The sequence below is a fragment of the Phascolarctos cinereus genome, unplaced genomic scaffold (assembly GCF_003287225.1).
Source record: "Phascolarctos cinereus isolate Bilbo 61053 unplaced genomic scaffold, phaCin_HiC Scaffold_4;HRSCAF=312, whole genome shotgun sequence".
NCBI lineage: Eukaryota > Metazoa > Chordata > Mammalia > Diprotodontia > Phascolarctidae > Phascolarctos > Phascolarctos cinereus.
The window spans coordinates 567,061,251-567,082,437 of NW_027555847.1; the positions used below are offsets into that span (position 1 = coordinate 567,061,251).

Below are 21,187 nucleotides of genomic sequence, written 5' to 3' on the forward strand. Positions count from 1 at the left end.
ACATGCTGTGGTCCACTTTGGGTACAGCAGAGAGTAGAAAGGGACTGTAGGGATGAATAGGAGATCAGCCCAGAAAGGAAAGATCTCACCAGGCAGAGGAATTTGAACCTTATTTGGTCAGCTAAATAGGAAGTCAGTATTTTAGCAGAGGAGTGACATAACCAGAAAAAGAGAGGCAAAAGAAAATATGAATATCGATTCCAGAAATATCCTGATGTAACATACCTTAAAGAGGAAATTATCTCTTTGGTAGAAGACAGACTTTTGTTACCAGTTGCACTACAACTAAGACTGTTTATTCTCAGTTCTTGCTAAACATGCCTTGAATTCCAATTGAAAAATGTTCAGAAGTGTATTTCTCATTTATTGTTGAGCTAAAAGTAATATAGAAAACAATTGTAATAGATTAGCAGTACCTGTTTTTAGCAGTTACTCTTTTGACACTCAGAAATAATACGTTATGTACAGCCCTATGTTGTAGGCAGTGTGAATATTATCTTCATTTTAAAGATGAAGAAACTGAGGCTTAGGTTATATGTCAGACAGCTATTAGATATCAGAACTAGGACTCAAGCAAAGATCTGAGACCAGGTGTTTTTTCTGCTACCCTTCACTGCTTTCCAGTAGCCATTACTGCTGATCATAAAATAGGGCTAAACCAGGAATGCTATTTCTTCGTAGTTTGGCCTTGCTTTATTTGTATTTGATGCATTCCAGAAAAGTTAGGTACCAAAAAAGATATTTGCATATTTTAATTACCATATATGACCCATTAGTTGCCAAATGTTGTTTCTACCTTATCATTTTTTGTATATGTCCCTATCACTCTGCTCACACAGATACTACCCTTGTTGAGGCCCTCATCATCTCTTGCCTATGCTATTATAATAGCTTTCCAGTTGGTCTCTTTCTTTGCCTTGTCTCCACTACCTCACTGTCCACACTGTTGTCAGAAGTAATTTTCCTAAAGCACAGGTCTGATTATGTCACTCCGTCACTCAGGCTCCACTGGACCTTACTTATTTAAATTTCTGGAATCAGATAGAAGCTCCTCTTTTTATCATCTAAGGATCTTCACAACCTGGTCTTTTCCTGTCCTTTCCCGTACTTTATATTACTTCTAACCTTCACATTGTGCAATCCAGCTATATTCCGCTTACTTGCTGTTGCTTACGTGTGATGCTCTGTCTGCCATGTCTTTGTGTTTGTAGCTGTACTCCATTTCTGGAGTGCTCTCCCACCTCACCTCTGCCTCTTAGATCTCAGCTTCCCTCAACACTTGGCTCAAGAACCACCTTGAGCTGCAAGAGGCCTTTCTTCATCTAGCTAGTAGTAACTTCTTCTTTAAGGTGATCTTGTGTTTACTTTGTATGTATTGTATATATACTGTACCTATGTATGTACATGTTGTCTTCACCATTAGAATGTAAACTCTTAAGGGCAGGGATTGTTTCATTTTTCTCTGTCCCCAGTGGTTAGCTCACTTAGTGCCTAGCATAATATGAGTGCTTAATAAATGCTTGTTAATTGATTAGTATTTTCTTACTATTGGGATCCACATATGCTTTATTGTTCCTTATTTATAAACGTAGCTTCAGATCATGGAATGTTCATTTAGACCTTTAAGTAGAATAGCTGATGGAATTTTTAAATAAATGGAGTACTTTGAAAGTGTTGCTTACCAGGAGGAAATGTTATAAAATATGAATCAATGTTTATTAATACATCTTTATTTTTAGAAAAATTAGCCAGTTTATTAATTTAATCTATTATGGGTCTACCATAGCCTATAGAAATTGATGTTTCTGGATTACAAAATGCTTTCCAAATGATAACCTTTTGATGTCAGTAGAACAATATTTTTATTCCCATTTTGTAGAATTGAGGGTACATATTGGAGTTGGGGTTTAATCCTGCATCTTATAACTCCCAAGTCCAGGTTACTTTCTATTACATCAATGTTGCTTCAGTAAGATGATTTTTTTTGGTCTTTGATGAATTGTAATGTTAATTTAATTTTAATTATGAAAATCCACTTGTGATTATTAAGTAATTGTTTATTTATGAGTTTAAAAGGTACAACTTGCCTTTAGTGACCTGGAGTGTGTAAAATGCTTACTGAATAGTTAAGGGCCTTTTCATAAATTCCCTTCTTTTACTACATTTAACCCTCTAATTTGGAACCTGTGGCTGTTACAGTAAATAAAGAGTTGAAAAAAATAGTTTCTTTGTCACTGGTGTCTAAAAAACCAAATTATTAAATTATAGATTTATTTACCCTTATATTATTTAAGTATATCAGAAGATCAATGATTATATCAGTGTGGTTATTCCATCCACATCCCAGATTACGACCAGCTGCTTTAATGCTCTATCAGATGGTCAAAAGTTTCCATGTCTAAAACAAACTATCACCTAGTGGCCAAATTCAGCTACGTACCCCTCAGATCACAGACATAGTTTGTTACTCGGTCTTTACAATTTGGAGGAACACTATTTACAATTAATAGAAACCCTTAGCTTTTGTATCCTCCTGATTTAGCATTGCAGAACCACTTGGCATTGCCACACCAGATGAGACATTGGGACAGGACTTTTGTGGAGATTTTACATAATATCAAGTTACATTATTTCTTTTAAATAAATTGTTATGAAATTATTAAAGTCATTAGTGCCCACATAGAAATAACATATTGGAACAGGTAGGAATTATACACATCTTGAATTTCACAGCAGAGATTTAGTCTCAGAATACTGTTTTGCCTATAATTAGAGCATTGTATCTTACTAACATATGATTACCATAGTATTTAGGTCGGAAAAGGAGCCTTGGAAATCATCTTAGTCCAACCTGCTCATTTTACAAAGAGGAAACTGAGGCTGAGAAAAAATAATGATTTGCTGAATTAAATGACTCCACTACTCCTTCATAGTCTCCTTTGCGGGGATCATCATTTTGTCATACCCTAAGATTCTGCCTGGGTCATTCCTCTTTCTCTCTGTACTCTCACTTGGTGTTTATCACTTTCCATGGATTTAATTATGATATCTGTACAAATCACTCCCAACTCTATTCAAGCCTAATCTTGTTCCTAAGCTCTAGTCCCACATACCAGTTGCCCACTGGACATTTTGAACTGGATATTCTATAGGTATCTCAACAGTAGATGGTGTGGTACAATGGAAAGACTGGAGTTAGAAGAGATCTATTACTCAGGAGTTATAGGATTGGGGTTTGAATTCCAGTTGTGCTGCTTATGTTAGCTGTATGATATAGGACAAGATATTTAATTTCCATTGGCCTTGGTTTCCTCACCTGTAGAATGAGGATACGTACTAGATGGTTTTTGGAATCTCTTCCAGCTCTATATTCATGATCCTATGATCGTAGGTCCAACACAGAACCCATTATCTTTTCCTGAAAACCCATCCCTCTTCTGAACCTCTCTCTTTCCGTCCCAGCTACCACTATTCAATTCGCTCTCTTGCTGTTCCTTTCGCCTTTACTGTTCTGTGACTTTACATTGACTGTCTCCCAAGCCTTGAATGTGAAGCTCACTTCCACTTTCCCTTGGCCTCTTGGAATCTCTGTCTGTCTTCAAGACCAAGATCAAGCACCTACTGTGCAAGTTCTCCCTCCCCCATTATCTTGTATGTTTTGTTTATGAAATTCAGGATGTATAAAATTCCAACATACATGCTCAGATGCATGATTCACCTATACCTGAGCATCTATAGATGTGCAAATAAGCTCCTTAAAGAAAGGGCCCGTTTGAGTTTTGTCCTTGTATCTGTCCCTAACACCCAGCATAATACCTGATGCATAAATGATTCCTAATTGAGGGATTCTAATGCATGTCCAAAGTGTAAACATAACCCCAATTAATATCATGTGTTCTTCACTGTTATATATTAACGAGTGTCACTTTTTGTATAAAACCAATGCCTTCAATTGCAGTCCAGTACCAGAGAGGATGCCCTTTCCCTTTCTGACATGTTTATGACAAGAATAGAATGTTGTGTGTTTGAAGAAAAGATTGATAATTATGAGTGAAACACACTCTCTAAGCTGTGGCTAAAGCAATTACAAGTAATTTGCTTAAGATGTCCAAAATAATCTTTCTCAAAGCAGCCAAACTCACCTAAAATGGCATTTCTGACAGATAAAATTTTCATTTCCCAGGTCACCTTTTAAGACAAAGATAGTCATTCCAGGAATATCAACTTACCTTGTAAATTAGTAATAATAAAACTTATATGGGTCTTCAAATTAGTAACTTCTGTTACAATTTCAAAGATAAACTACTATAGTGAAAAATGATCCTAAAAATAATAGAAGTCATGCTTAATATTCACTTCAAGGGTCTCTCTGCTTTTGAAGTTAATAGTCTTTTCTATTTATTTCTTACAGAAATTATTGTGGAAGGATTGTTAGCCAAGAATTTATAATCATGTTTCTATTAAAAGCTCAGTTATTTAAAATATACAGAAGAGGTTATCCTTCTTTGTTTGGGAATTCCAACCAATCCATGAAATGTAGATTTTTAAAGCAGCTATTCTAACTGTCATTATTCCAAATATTCAGCAGAATAACTCAGTAGGTATTTTTTTCAGTTATAGGCCAGACAAAAGTAGTAATGATTCACCCTATTAAAATATGACAATGAGAAGTTACACTATAAAAAAGTTTCAGAATCAATGAATCAAATTTAAATTCAATTTCAGAATCCATTTATCTTCCTCTCTTAAAGAGTGAAAGAATAAATATGACACATTGAGACTGATTATATAGTTTGTGGTTAATAGAGATCCCATGCTGCATCTTTTCTGCCATCCATTCTCAGTCTCTGAATTTGTTGTCTCTCTCCAGGCCAATAAACTTTTTCTCTTAAATTCTTGCCATCTTTTCCTTGATAAATACTCAACTGACTGATTTATAAAAGATACTTTAAGCTTCAAAGAACATGTGTAGATAAGGATTGATCTGTGCTCAAAGGACTTTTAAACTATTATTGGTAGCCATTTCCATGGTTCTTTTGAAACCATGGCTTGGCTGGAGAACTCCAACATTTATGTAAGATATTCAAGTATAAAAATTGAATTGTTGCTCTACATCATTTTAGACTGCTCCAAATTAATATATGCAAAGCAAAATGGACCTCAGCTTTAAACTGACAACTGATGTTATTCACTGGCTTCCATAATTTGATTCACTTTGTTACATACACAACAAAGACAGGAGTAGTGATGAGGTAAAATAAAATGTTAGCATTAATCATGAATCCTTTTATGTTAAGACAATTTGTGGAATTCTGTGGGAAGTGAGTTGTGATAAACGTCATTCTTACAAAACCGTGTTTCCCACAATTGATATTTAGGAAAACAATAATGCACATTCCCTAGTTACTTGACTTATGACTAGAAAATTGCCACTAATACAACAGTGGATTTGTGTATTCTGGCAACAAGATTAATGAACAAATGGGAATTACAGGCATCTTTTAAAATCATTGACTCTTACAAATATATTACCATTCTCAAGGGAGACATAGGTGGTGCACAAATTTCCCCTTCCCTAGTGCATTTGTGTGGGAATATTCTAACCTGGTATAATTCAAGTTTTAATTGTCCAGGAGTATTAATAAAATTGTGCTTGGTGATTATAATAGAAATATGACAGCTGATATTTTAAACAACTTTGATATGAATAAAACATTAGACAACTCCTTGTAAACCCTAAACCATTATACAGATGTGAGAGACTATTGTTATTATTGTTATATTAGACCACTTTGGAAAATCACTTAGCTGACTGTTGTTTTCACTATTTCTCTGTATTTGCATATTGGTTTAATTTTTCTGACTCTCAGTTTCCTTATTTGTAGAATGGAAATAATACTTATACTCCCTCTTAAGTAGGTTTGTAGTAACAACTAACAAGCACAAAAGCATTTGGTAATTATAAAGCAATATGTCTTTATTATGTTTTTAAGGAAAGAAGTATAGAAGAGAAATATTATATTTTCAGACTAATTTTTGACATTCTTATTTGTGGTTTTCTACTATAGATTACTTTTACTTCTTTGTTATTGACTAGAAATAATTGTTCCAAGACTCTTCTATTTAAGCAGTTTAAAACCATTCGGTTAATTTGTTGTTCCTGAAGTAAACTTTCCCCTTTTTCCTTTCAGTATAGCATTGCTGTATTTGGTTTGGGGCACCATATTTTAGGGAGGATATTATTATGCCAGAAAAGTGGACAATAGGGATGGAAAAGGATCTTGAGTCCTTGCCATATAATGATCAGTTGAAAGAATTAGGGGTATTTATTTAACTAGGAGAAGAAAAGGCGCTAGGATCAGTAGATAAAAGTTGGTCACATAGAAGAGGAATTTGACTTGTTCTGCTTATGAATAGGATCCTAGGGTTAGTTAGAAGGGACCTCAGAGATTATCTAGTTAAACTCCTTCATTTTAGAGTTAAAGAAACTAAAGGTCGAAAAAGTTAAGTGATTTGCTCAAGTCACATAGTTGTGAAAGAACCAGGTTTTATGTTTTAAGAGTTGTGAATCTCAGGTTCAGCACTCCAAGCTAAGAATTCTTTTCACAGTACCACATTGCTTCTTTCCACAAGTCAGAATTAGGAGCAGTGGGTAGATGTGGCAAAGAGTCAAATTTAGTCTTGATGTTTAGAAAACCTTCTTAATAATTAGAACTATCTGAAAAGGGAATGCTGCTGAAAGTAGTAGGCTCCCCATTATTATAGGAAGGAGGAGCTTCAAGCAAATGCAGGAGAACTGTTATGTTACAGAGAGGATCATTATCCATTTATAGGTTGGTCTAGATGACCTCTGCTGTCTGTCCCTCTCAACTACAAAGCTCTATGATTCTGTATAAAAGGAAATGAACAGCATAATATTAGTTGTTTTTCAAAATTTGATTATTTCAAAACGTTTAATTTCATTTCTCGAGGGCCCCCAAACTAACTGTTAATATCACACCTTTTTAGAGTTATCTCCTCTTATCAGAATAAATTAGATGGGAAAAACTGTTGTTGTTCCTCCTTCATTTTCAGAGAGGACCGGTGACATAATGGGATGATGTCTTGACTTGCACATGAATTGGATTTAAATGAGGAAGAGTTTCACAAAGTCATCAGCCTCACTCAGAGTGCAATAGCAACACAAAAGTCAGGTTGACTGGCAATGGACAGAGATGCAGTGGGTGAATTTGGCATCTTTGATGCCTGACCAAGCTCTAAGCACTTCACAGCACCTGCTTCAGCTACCTTCATGGCTGTTGGAACAAATTGTTCTCGTCTGACCATTCCACTTCACATGCATGGGGTAGACAGTCCCTAACTCATCAGCAGATTTGAGGCCTTAATTACCCTCAACCTGATTTAGTGAAGTGCTGAGGTGGTTTTCCCAGGGTGTGCCCACTTCACATGCTACAGCTTCTTGGATCCATAGGTGAGAGTTGGGTGACACGTAGACACCAAAAGCGTATGAGCAGCCCTGAAAAGGGCTAGTCAAGTCTTCATACTGGAGTTGCTAGTCTTCCCTGAATTCTCCATACACCCCTGAGGGAAAAAAAAGAAAGATGGCAAAACTAATCAAAAGATAACAGCACTTTTCAGTATGTTTTAATCTAATAATCTAAATTTGTATGACCCTTTGCTTCATGTTTTTTTCAGTCAGCTCAGAAATACTTGTGGTAATTTAGAGCATGAGAAACAACTATTTGTTCTTGTTATTTGTATGACATCCATTTCTATAGTGTGTGACAATTATGTATCATTTGGTTGAGTCCGTTTTACAGTTAACATTATTTGCAGTTAATTATCTTTCAATAATTACGAATACTTAACATTTTGAAACCAGCTTTTCAATATGTATTTGATAAACACAAAGTAACTTTTTTTGTGGGATTTTCCTCCCTTGCCTGTTTTTTTTAGGAACTTTAAATACTCAATCATATTTTAATAGTTTATTTTTATCGATATGTGTTAAACCCCAAATCTGTCATATCCTTTGTTCTAGAGATATTTAAATCCAGAGCTTGTAGAGCAGAATTTAGACTAGGCAGACCAGTTAGAATATATTGGGTCTATGTTGTGTATGTAATATTTGCTGTGAGCTACAATTTATTTGCTAACTTAATTCTTCCACATAATTCCTATAGTAACTTTGCATAAAAAAGTATACTTCAAAACCAGAAATGCTCCTTGATATAAATGTGAAGATTCATAAACTTTATTTTTATTCTCTCTTGAGCCTACTTTTTCTCATATTGAAAATAATTGAATTTTAAAATACTCATGTGTCTTCAGTAATATTTAAGATGATTTAGAATTGTGTTTTCAACTTGGACTCCATTCTAGAACTCCATTAGAGTGGTAAAAAACTTTGATGAACATATTTTCCATGTCATCTGCTTCACTTGATATTGATGATTAGAGGGTCATAAACATGGTTATTTCTATCAAATCTTTTATGGAATCATGTATGATTTTGAATTTTCATATAGAAAGCACATTGTTGGACATTGTTGCTCTTATGGAAGCATCTTGTTTTCCTAAATAATTTTTTTTATAATCAAATAATCAGCATTGTAGGTCTTGTATTCTGTGTACATTCAAGTCAAGTGTGTGATATTAAAAATGTTTTCTTGTTTCTTCTTGTGGTTCCTCCTGTTGGTTCTAATTCTTCTTTACAACATGACTAATGCGAAAATATGTTTAATAGGAATGCATATGTAGAGTCTATGTCAGATTGTGACATCCTTTTGGGAAGGGAAGAGGGGCGTGTGGGGGAGACAATTTAAAACTCAAAAACTTACGGAAGTGAATGTTGAAAACTAAAAATTAATTAATTAACAATTAAAAAATGTTTTCTACTGTCAATTGTGAAAGGTTGCCATTTTCTTTCTAATATAACCTTATCTGTAATGTCCTCTATGCATGACTATTCTCAAATTTTTTTAATTAGATGACAAGCTAAATATATGAGCCATTGATAGTTTCTTGGTTGCATTTTTTTTTTGGTAATAATAAGGTCCAAGTTTTTTTTTTCCATTTCTTTGGTATCTTCCCCATCTTTTAGATACATTGAGAGTTGATACCTACATTCTCTCAAAATTATGTTGCTTCCAGCATGGACTTCCTCTATGTGTTCTTGGTCTGGTCTAGCTACTTTTTCCATCTTTGTTTTGTTCAGATCTATTTCCATTTCCCCTAATAAGTAGATCCAGGACTGGGACCTTAAAATTCAGATGTGGTGATTGCATTGACCTTAATGATAAAAAGAGTTCATCTTATAAAGCTTTGTAGATTTTGTCCATCTTTTATCTGTTGTGCCTCCAGCTTCATCCCTAAATGTTCTTGAGATGAGTGCCTGTCTCTTGCCAAGTTTTCTTCAAACTGTTTACTCATTATACTGGTTCTCTATTTTAAGAGTTGAATCTTTCACCATCCTTCTCCATAAGATTTTACAAATAACTTTATGTTCCAACTTGCAATTGCCTGTAGCTGCCATATATCTCTGTCAATTTAAGTCATGGGTTTCTTAACGAAGAACATTTTTAGGCTCCTTTGATTTCCTTTGTTGATTCTTAATGGTTGATTTTCACTGTTAAATTACATTGATGTGTATAAAATCTCTGTAACCCATGTCCTGGTACTTTTCCTCCATTTCCTCTGTGCACGTACACATGCACGTGCGTGTGTGTGTGTGTGTGTGTGTGTGTGTGTGTGTGTGTGTGTGTGTGTGTGTGTTGTTTAAATGGAGTTAAAGAATGCCATCTATTTTTCTCATTTTTATTCTTCATCTTTAACAAGTTGGAGGTCCTCTTGTACATAGTCAACTAATTAAGGAATGAGCTTTATCGCAGGAATGTCATTGTCTCTGTGTTAAATCATTCTGGGTTTTTTCCTTTTCTTTTTTTTATTGACGTTATTAGGTACATGCTGTATCCAGAACCCTCTGATCCTTTTCTTGAAGAAAATACCTTTGATGTGTAGGTTTGAAATTTCTGTGTAGTATATGTCTGACTTCTTGTTCCTTGCTCCTGAATCCTATTTTCTGATATATTTCTCACTATCCTTACCTATTTCCACCTTTGTGGAATTTCTTTGCACCTTCATCCTCTGTAACAAATCTTGGTGAGTTAGCTGCATTTATTTCCATAGTGATCTTTTTGCAGATACTATCCCTGAGCATTGCAATATGAGGTAACCAGATGTCTCGTGTTGCCTTTAGATATGTGATCAAGCCAACTCCTGGTTTCCTTTTCAGAGAGAACCCACAAGCCACCCTTTAATTTATCTGCAACATTTTTATGATATCTGGCCAAGAAAAATGTCAAGATTAACACAAGTTAATTCATCTAGTAGTTATGTCTATTGGATAATATCTCACACTTAAAATACCAATTGCCAATTTATTTTTTATAAATGGTCTAAAAACTATTTGATTCTCAGAGTCTTTTTCCTCCTTTTATTCCCCTCTACTACTGTCACTGCAAGAGCTGCTTTCTGTTCTTCTTTCTTTTATGTGTTATTATGGCTAATAAATTCATCATTAAGTGTCCAACCTACTAATAATGAGCCTCTAGTGTTTATCTAGGCCTGTTCTCAAGAAGTTGAGCCCATTGTTAGGGCCATACTTGAAAGTTTCTCAGCTTGGTAGCACCAATAGCTTGTGTGCCACTGACATAGTTTTTGAATACAACCATGTTCATTTCCATACTAGGGTGACGTATCAGAAAAAGGATTTGTGGAGGGATTGCTTGTAGATGAGTAGTTCCTGCAGTGTTTGTGAATGACATTGTGCTGAGTACATTGGGCCTGGAACTGCAGAAATTCCTAAATGAGATCTATAATCACCCTAATGCTTTTGGCCTAACTGGCCGCACAAAGGAAACCATGTAGGTGAGGAATGTTCATTGTCTAGCATATGCTGTGCAGTTGAATGGACAGCACATAGAGTTCATCTACTAGTAGACTTGTCTTTGAATAAACAATAAATTGTACCCAGAATTGAATAAACGGAAGAGAGTAGGCTGGATTTTCTTTAGGAAATGTTAAAATTCTTTTAATTACTCCATGTTTCTACCTTGAAACAGTATCTCTTGGTGACATTGTATAACTATGAGTTATAGAACCCTACATTCTCCACAGAATGTAAAGATCGCCTAAAAGGCAATGGAAAGGTGAATGGTAGGTATGAACAAGCTGTGATACATTACAGGTGAGGAATTATAAAAGAGGACTGATACAAGGGATGCTATCAAAGAAATGTAAAGGAAAAAAATTATAGTGAGCAGGTTCCCTATAAGAGGAAGGGATAAGTAATAGATAATCTACATTCTTCATTGATATATTTGCAATGATAAGAGAAATTGAGAAAACCTCTCATTTTTGGGTAGGGTACTCCCCTTCTGTCCTCTCCCACCCCTAACCCCCAATGAACTTTTTGGAGAACTTGGACAAAAGTCACATAGCATGGGCAGGTGTAGTTGTGTCATGATCTGTATTGTTGGAGGAAATACCTACATCAGTGAGATCAAAGATCCTTTGAAGTAGAAATGTGTTACTGATGTGGAATTGTTAGCATTAAAGGCTGTGATGGCTGCACTTGTTTTCTGATCTGGTGAATTTCTCTTTTGGTTATATGCAGGGCCATGCAGTTTATGTCCACTTGTGTTGTGATACTTTATAAATTACTCTTAAACTTTGTTTTCCTTAGCTTCAGCACATTCTGTACAATGAAGATGTTGGTTAACATTAATTGCCATTGTTCACACATTTTACTGAAAGATTTAGAAATAGAGCATTTACTTTTATCATACTAAGTAAAAAGGGGCTTCATTTTTTTCTTCCCATATTATTTAATATAACTCATGCTTTCTTTGATCTGTTATAGAATGGCAATTCCATTCATATGTGGAAAGGTACTAGAATAAAATCAGTAAATTATTAACAACTTAGAGTATTAGTGTAAAGTAAGTAACATTAATATGTGAAAAACAAATTAGGATGAACTAATGTAATTTCCTTTTGTGTTAGGATGGCAGGCACCATTTGTAAACTAAAGGAGAAGAGGTAAATGTTATTCGTCTTTATTTTAGTAATTTTTTTATCCTTTGTCATATCACAGGTAAAATTCAGCAAGGTAAACTGAAGCAATTTTCCACCCAAGATAACATTTATTAGCAGGGCATGCTGCCTGCCAATAAAAGAGTCAGTGGATTTCCTCTGTTTATGCTAAGGACCCCTAGCAGATGCACAACTCCCCTTTTATAGGTTTTGGGGAGTCTATATAGAACAAAGAGCAGAACAGTAAGTGACATCATAGGGTTGAGGGCAACATGATTAGTTACAGAGCTGAGGTGCAGGGAACAACATGATTAGTTGGAAGTTTGGTAATGAGGGCTACCAGAAACCCCCTCATTCTTCTTTGTGAACATTGTTTGATTTCACCAGACATCCTTCAAGGATAACTTGGTGGTGTAAAGATTTTAGGCCTGACTCCCTTATGTTCATACACATCCTCCAATGTCAGCTGAATTCCTTGAAGCAAGAGTAGATTTTCCATACTTGGAACACATCAAGAGGAGAACAGACCTGGATATTTAATACGTTTATCTGCCAGAAAGCACGGAACTAGAATAATCTCTCAAGGTCTCTTCTAATTCTCATAATGTATGAGTCTGTAAAATCCACCATGGTGTAGTAAAAAATATTTTCTTAAATATATTATTTGTTGTTTAGTCTGTGATGAGGAAGAAGCATGGTAGAGTGGAAAAAATGCTAGACTTGGACCAAAAATCTGAGTCCAAATCTCAGCTCTGACATGTACTTGTGTTATGACCAGTAAAGTATAATCACACAATCTGCGTGTAAGATGAGATATCAGAGGTCATATATTCCACCTTGTACTTAAATAGGAATCTTATCTTTAACATCTGCAACAACAACAAATCAGTTTCACAAGTACAAGATGGAAATTGTTCACGGAAAGTAATGGGTTATTCAGTAGTAAATTAGCATGCATTTATTAAAAGTGCCTACTATTGTTATATACCACAACACTGTGTTCTTCCTGGGCATACCATTCCAGTAGGCAAAGTACCCTGAGTCTTCCACAAGGTTCATGCCTTCTTTCACCTGCCCAAGACCACATACTTTTCATCTAACTAGTCCGTCTTAGGCCCATAGAAAATTGGAAACTGTTTGTATTGGGTTCAGCATTTGATATAGACAAAATACCAGGACCAGTTTGCTTCAGGATGAAGTTTTCATCAGCAAATCTCTCCACATAGATAGCATTGCCATCAGTGTCATTGTGGCATACTTCAGTTTCACGTTCAATGTATTCATCAATCCACCCAGTCCCAGGCCATTGCACCCTCTAGGTGTACCTTCACCCCAACCCTCACCCTCCTCTCCACCTTCCCAGAACAAACACTCTTCCCCCATATGGTTACTACTCCTTTATATAAGTTGTCTTTCCCTATTAGAATATAAGCTTCTTAAGTAAGAAATTCTCTCTCTCTTTCTCTCTCTCTCTCTCTCTGTATGTCTTCCCCTCCCCCTCTTCATTCCTTTCTACCTCCTCCTTGCTTAGCACAGTGCTTGGCACATAGTAAGCATTTAAGTGCTTTTTCATTCATTCATTTATATGAAATCACCACACTGGCACGTGAAGCCAGGAATAATTCTGTAACAGTGCAGCCTTTGTAACCAGGTTGTTGTTTTTTTAATTTTTGTGTTTTGTCCTTACTATTCATAGGTGAACTTCTCTGTTTTCTTTTAGACCCTTGTCAGCAAAAACAGAAAGTTAGTATGTTCTGCAGCTAACTGTCCATAGTGATGTCTGGAGAATATAATGGGGTTGGCTGTGGATTAATGATGGGTCAGGCAAAGTTGTGGGGTCCATGTGGCAATGTCTGTAAGCTCTCCTTTCCCACTATTTCCATCTTATTAGATGAGGCCTGTTGTGTTATATTTCTGTCCAATTTTTTATATGTTTGCTATGCTTTCCAACTTCATGTTATCTGCAGATTTGATAAGGAGGCCAACCATGCCACTGGGGAGAAAAATTTGTTAAACAGAACTGAGACTAAGGACAGATCCCTGAAACCCTTCACTAGAGAACTTAGGATCATAGGGACCATAAATTTAGAGCTGAACGGAACGTAAGAGATATCTTAGTCTAACTCCCTAATTTTTCAAGTGAAGAGATTGAGGCTCAAGAAGGTAAGTAACTTGTCCATGATCAGGCAGGGAGTAGATAACAAGTGGGATCTCTGACTCTGTATTTAGTTCTATATCCACTGTACTATACTCTTTGGGTGCAGTTATAATTGTACTTTCATCTAACCCGTGTCTGTCTACCTTGTTCACAAAAATACAATGAGATACTTTTTCAAATGCTATATTAAAATCCAGGTATATTGTCACTTCCCTTTGAAAATAATCTCAGACTATCATTTCCTAATACGTTTAATCATCTTGCTGGGAATCAAAGTAAATTCCCTTTTTTGAGAATCAGGCTCAGTTCTTCTGACCTAAATTCTTGAGGATATCTCATTGCCTATCTTACCATCTCTTCACTTATCTTGAGTTCAGCTCAGTTGATTGTTTTTGTTTATTCTTTTCCAGGCCAAAATCCTTCAATATCCTTCTCCTTGATAGAGAATTCATTTCATTTCACCAAACCTTTATTAAGTACCTACAATGTACTACACACTGTGCTAGATTGTGGAGATACAAGACCGAAATACAGTTCGGGCCCTCAAAGAGCTTATTTCCACTGGCACATAGCAACGTGTACACAGTACACACTGTTTATATGCTGTAAAATACAGCATAAGTGCAAACTGAAAGTAAAGGAATCTGATGCACTACAACAGAATCAAGGAGAGGATTTGCCAAGACATTTGTTCCTTCTGTATAGATGATCATTATGTGAACTATCTCCAGCTTCAGCAACTTTTTGTCTCTAAGTAGGACATTTGGATCTTAAGAGACCAGGTCCAGTAAGTCTGCTCTGGTTTCACAGCATGTCTTAGTTTACCATGATCCATTTGTTTGAAGTGAGCCATCTTCTCAGATTGGACTCAGCTGCTGGTATGTAGAATTCTTGTTGAATAAGAATTGTCTCATTTTTTGGGTAAGTTTTTTTTTTGGTTTGTTTGTTTGTTTTTCATCACTGATAGTTGTATATTATAAACCATTTAGGTTTTGAGGAAGGATGTAACAGAGAACCAAGTCCACAAAAGACTTGGGCCCAGAATAATATATTTTGTCTGTATGTAGTAGTTTGCCTGTTGTTTCCCCCGTTAGAATGTCAGCTCTTTGAGGGCGGGGATTGTTTTGGCCTTATTTTGTATCCTCAGTGCTTAGCACAATAATTGGCATGTAGTAAGCACTTAATAAATGTTTGTTGACCGACTGATTTGGTAATTACTGTGTATTATACATTAACTTCTCTCTACTGACTTATTCATTTTGAAGTCTTGTATTAATTGGGGTAACATTTCCTTCTCTGTTCTAATTTTTCTTAATAGTTTTAACCTTTAGCTTTTAAATAAAACTCTGGTAAAGACACCTTTGTTAGCAATATGATTAACTCTTAGTGTGCTGGAATTAGTGACATTGCTCCTACCAGCCCCTACGTGATATTCAGAAATTGTTATAGCTAGAAACTTGGTGAAAACCGAAACAAATTTAGAATGAACTAGTTCTACCTTTTCTTTGTCATTGTCCTTTCCAGGGGGTAAAAAAATCCCATTTTGTTCTTTGCATTCATTATCAGCCTCAGTTTGTTCTGTTTTAGTTCTGTTCCTGACATTAAACTTACAAGACCAGGCCATTCTTATATCTTCTTCAATTATATACCCTAATTTGATCAGTGAGTTCCCTGTATATATACAGTAGTCTCTTCAGACTGTACACCCCTCCTTTTCCTTCTTATTAGAATTAACTGTGTTTGTCTTATCAGAATTTCATTCCTGAGAGAGTCTCACCCTCCCTGGGTCAATTTCCATGTGAAATTGTAGACCATAAGTTGCCACTTATCCTTTCTCTGAACTTTTGAAATCTCTTCTCCTAAAACCTAGGCTGTATTTCAGACTATATTTATCTTTCCTCATCTTTTGTGGATCCTAAGATAGAATGGACAGTACCTCCTGAGGTTCTCATCACTTCTGCTTCAGCAACTGGTTCTTTTTTGATTTAAGTCAAAATAGCATTTCTTTTTTTTGGTTTGTTTCCTCTGGTTTTTGAAGAATGAAACCATTTAAAGTTGTGATCCTCAATTTTCTCAGCTGTAGAATGGCAATAATTATTTGTTACCAGCTCCCTAAGTGGTTGTAGGGCAATATGTTTCATAGCCCTTCAAGTGCTACATAGATGTGACTTGTTATTGGCCAGATCCTTTCAACGTGTTTGTTTGGTTTTTTTAATGCTTGATACATTAACAAAAATGTATGTTACAGCAGGGTATACAGGAAGGAAGAGGTAGACATATTGAAAAAAAAATTTTTATGATGTTTCTATGTTTTTACATTTGTCTTTATGTTTTTCTAAAGATAAACTTTAAAAAGTTAAGAAATGTGAACATTCATGTTTATTCATAGTAAGAATATTGGATCTACTATTCCTAATATGCTGCATTTCCCCCCATTTGCTTTTCTAATCAGAATGAAACCATGCTTTGTTATTATGGTAGTTAACTGTTAGAATTGCTTTTTGTAATTTGGTTTAAGACAGAAATGTGTATGTCTTTTCTGAACATAAAAACATCCATGTCTATAAAATGTTGCATGACTTCCATGTTTTCTTTCCTCAGCTTAATAATGAATACTTATTGATTAGTGAAAAACAGCGCATAACCCAATGGGAAGATTTCATGAAAGAACAACACAACAAGCAGGCTGCAGTGGATGAAGAGCACAAAAAAGCCACGGAACGTCTTAAAGAACAATATGTGGAGATGGAGAAAGATCTAGCTAAATTTTCATCTTTTTAAGAACTTGAATAACAACAATACAATACAAAAACTTTTCTCTCCACTGTGCCAAAAAAAAAATCACCAGACTTGTCCTCTGTTACAAACTTAGCAATATGTTTTGGTGGTAATGCTATATCAAAAGAGTTGATAATAAAGATGAAAACTTTTGGTAGAGTTCAGATTTAATGTTCATTATAAAAAGAAAAGAGTCCTATATGCCTCCAACTTTAAGTGCCTCTGTATAATTATTTAGGTGGGGGAAGTAGGAGGAAGAATGGAATGAATTAATTCTTAGACCATCAGAATTTTTAGTCTGTCCATGCCCACTGAATAGATAAGAAAATGGCAAATGTAGCAGAATTCTCAGGCTATGAAAGATAATCTAATCCATTCTCATACATGAGAGTTCATGTTGGATTATTATGCTTGTTTAGACAATGTATACAATTAATTACCAGTCATCCCCAGACCATAGGAGGGGAATGCATATTGTTCTTATGTGAGTGATATTCACAAACTACTAGCCTTGAAACAGCTTGGAGTAAAGAGCTGAAAATCAAAATGGTTTCAGCAACAGCAGTGTCTTTGTTGAACAATAAACTGCTTACTTTAGGATATTGATATGAACTGTGTAGTCATATCATGACTACATATTCCAGTGGACTGAGACAGCAAGATTTTCTCTTACAAAGACTAGTGGCCTTTTAACCATGTAAGATTTTGAACTTTCAAAATTTGTTTAGGGAAGAGCTTACCAAAAATCTGGGTTATGCTTTTTACCCTTTTCAAGAATCATGATCTTACCCATAGTATTTACCTCATTATATGTCTGTTTTGCAGGGGATTAAGCTTTTTAGGTTAAATAGTATGCACACATTTTACAGCTATTGGAGTAATCGTTCCCTCTGGGACTGTATATGTATTCTGGCTCTGGGAGAACCAAAAATGTTGGCTCCTATGGCAGAAAGGCCATGTTAGATATCAAGATATTTTTAGTGATAATGTGTGTTCTCATAAGCAAATGTATTATGGTATAAAATGTAACAATGCTGTCATCACTGTGACCTTTAAAATATGCATTTAACAATCTTACCTGGAGAATGTAAGTTGTATTTCTTTAGTCTTTGTAAATCAAGAAGAAATCAAATGCAATAATAACGGGAGGATATGTGTTGCAAATGAATCCTAAAGCATGGATAAATATTTCAAATTATATTATAACTGCTGTGCAGTGAAGAAGGGAACAAGAAAAAAAAATCCAGCTCTTGTTATCTCAGCGTTGTGACTACATAAAGTTGACAATGGTTGCCTGTGTAAATTTATGGCTTAGTGTCAAAGCTCCATTCTTGGCAGCATGTTGAAAATGTGATTAAAGTTAGTAGAGGAGACAGAATAAGTATTTGAGATTTCTTTCAATAACACTGAACTTCAGCCAACTTTCTCTGTCTGCTACCGTAAGCCTGACAGGTTCATCAATCATCCTGTGGTACATGGAGTAAAAAGAGTCCTTGCCGACAGTAAGGCATGTTGGAATTTTGTTAATTCTCTTTAGTGGATGGGAAAAAAAAACGTAGCTCTAAAATATCCCATACGTGAAAAGTAAGGAAAGCCTTAAATAAAAATCCCTTTTTGAATGGAAGGTGGTTTCTGGAATATCTTTACATGTAAGTACATCCAACGACGAATGGGTGCTATAACTAAAAAATTAGGTCTATGTGCTTCATCAAGAATATGTTCAAAAAGATGATTGCCTGACTGGGGTCTAATTTTTCTGTTTGCTTGTGTTCAAGCTCAGTTAAAATGAGCTTACTTTACCTTATACAAGGTAAAGAACTTCTAATCTAAAATCATTTCTCAAGAATTATTAACATTGAGGATTGAAAATGGAAAATGTATTCTCTGTAACAACTCTTAATCGTATCTCTTTCAATAGAGTTCATTTCTGGATAATGATTTCCTAGTAGTGGATGCTATCCCTTCTGTTGCCCAGAATGACCAAATCACTTTTGGTCTGTACTATAGACAAGTGTTAGGGGGACAACAATAAAAAAGTTTCAGTAATTTGCTTCAGATTTGTTAAAAAAAAAAAAAAGATACGAGTTACTATATAGAAACATAACTTTTGATGTATTTTTGTTGTAAACAAAATGAAGATTTAGTAAAATCAACTGAAGAATTATCTTTTCAGTCTTAAAACATAACTGTGCTGTACTGCTAACCATATACATATATATATATATATATATCTCAGAGGCTTCACTAAATGCTTATTCTTGTCATTGATAATGCCTTATGCATTGTAACAGGCTGCTTCTAGTTGTATTGCCATTTATAAGCAGGTGAAGGGGAAGCAGAACAGGGCAGCATTATACTCTCCCACCCCATATGCTTTATAATTTTGGACTCTTTCCAGGGTGTTTGGGTTATTATTGTGGTTTGTAGAAATGTCACCCCAAATAATATGGATGAAAGATCATAGATTTAGAACTAGAAGGGACCTTGGAGACTATCTAGTGCAACTACATCATTTGCAGATGAAGAAACCGAGGCCAGAAAGACTGAGTGATTTATATACAACTAATAAGTGACAGAGGCAGGATTTAATATAAATATATGTTTTCTGTATCAGTAGTTATGAACTGTGCTATGAAACACTTGGGTATCACAAGTACCAAAGGGAATTCTCCCCTTTGCTTCCAGAAGGACACTAATTGTACATGCATGAAAATCTCCATCTACCCGCTGAAGCATTTTAAGAGTGAGCTTGTGCCAGTTATATTGCCCTAGACACTTAGGGCCAGGGCTGTTTATTTTTGTCTCAAGAGGAAAGGTGCAACTTAAAAATGAATTTAAGTTGTCTTCAGTCAAAACATTTGGGGACCACTGCCATGGATATTTATCTAATGCTTTGCCGAGTTCTTAAGAAGAACTTTACAAACATGTTATTTTTCAACAGCATTATTATGAATTGAAGCATGTAGCAAGTATTGTTCCCATTGTAAAAGTGTAATCATTGAACTGTTGAATAGTTGTAACCCAGGGCTATAAATGTGTCATTGCTGAATTGGGAAATAGAAGCTGGATTCATTAATATACTTCCACTATATATACTCCTTTTCTTCCACAACTACTAAATACCATGCTATTTTTAGTGACACAACTAGCATCATCAGCAAAACTGTATATAAATCTTTGCATAGACTAAAATGTTCACTTCATAAGGGATGATTTAAAACTATTCCAAAGACAAAAAGTATTAAGTGTGCTCCATAAGTAATGATAATATATACATATATATTTTATAAGGTGATGCATTTCTATCAAAAATAAAATTGTTATGTTCTTTTAAATTGATCTGTAAAGCTCTTTTCTCATCTCACCCCACCTCCGCCAAAAATGGATTTTAGGTTTTGAAGGCGTAGGAAAGGCCTCTTCCTTTCTGTGCTATTCATGTTCTGCTGTCCAAAAAAATGGTTCAGAAAAAATAAGCCCGACCATAGAAAAAGACTTTGCAGTTCATCTTGAAAACACATTTAGCTAATGTGCATTTATCTTGATTTTAAACTTGGCATTTTCCATTCAGCTTTACAAAAGAGCTATGCATGCAGTGAGTATTCAGTAAATGTTTTGGGTGATGATGAAAGAAAAGTAATCATTAGTGAGGCATAGACCTATTGATAAAAGCAAATTAATTCCAAGTTAGTTTATCTTTAAAGATAGGGTAAAAGCACAGTGGTCTAAGTCATAAACTTTGGTATGTCAAGGTGAATAAATATAAAAAAGTCCTTCCTATTTGGTTCTTTTTCAGAAAGTGTAAAATGGGTAGGAAAGAGGGAGGCATTGCTGTCCACTAATTTACTAAATCATTAAGAAACTACCAGTATTGTGTAGCTTTCAAATAATGCTTCAGATTTTATGAGTGAATATTATTGAAACTGCATAGTGAAAATTTATCAAAGCAGAGTGTTCTTTTTCCAGTTACATAATTTTTTCATTTACAGAAGCTTTCTCAGACTATACACACAGAGAAAGGTGGTGTCTGAAATTCAGCTATTATGGAGTAATCTGGGCTTTAAAAATAATTTAATGCATTTTTTAAAGTGGAAAATAGTGTGGGGTACATGTTTTCCACCATCTCTCTTCAAAATAAGTGAGCATATTTGCTCTTAA

The 21,187-nt window shown here is 35.1% G+C and overlaps 1 protein-coding gene across 4 annotated transcripts in view; it reads left to right on the plus strand.

Moving 5' to 3' along the window:
* Positions 1–21,187, plus strand: part of BLOC1S5 (biogenesis of lysosomal organelles complex 1 subunit 5) — a 118,524-nt gene that overhangs the window by 34,374 nt on the left and 62,963 nt on the right. Inside the window, exon 5 of one of the 4 annotated variants that reach the window (XM_021009868.2) lies at positions 16,856–20,367. The exons of the other annotated variants lie outside the window; for them this stretch is intronic. Within the exon in view, the coding sequence (XP_020865527.1) occupies positions 16,856–17,035 (180 nt within the window). The 3' untranslated portion in view covers positions 17,036–20,367. Of the gene's footprint in view, positions 1–16,855; positions 20,368–21,187 lie in introns of those variants that run through there. 4 annotated transcript variants of the gene reach the window in all.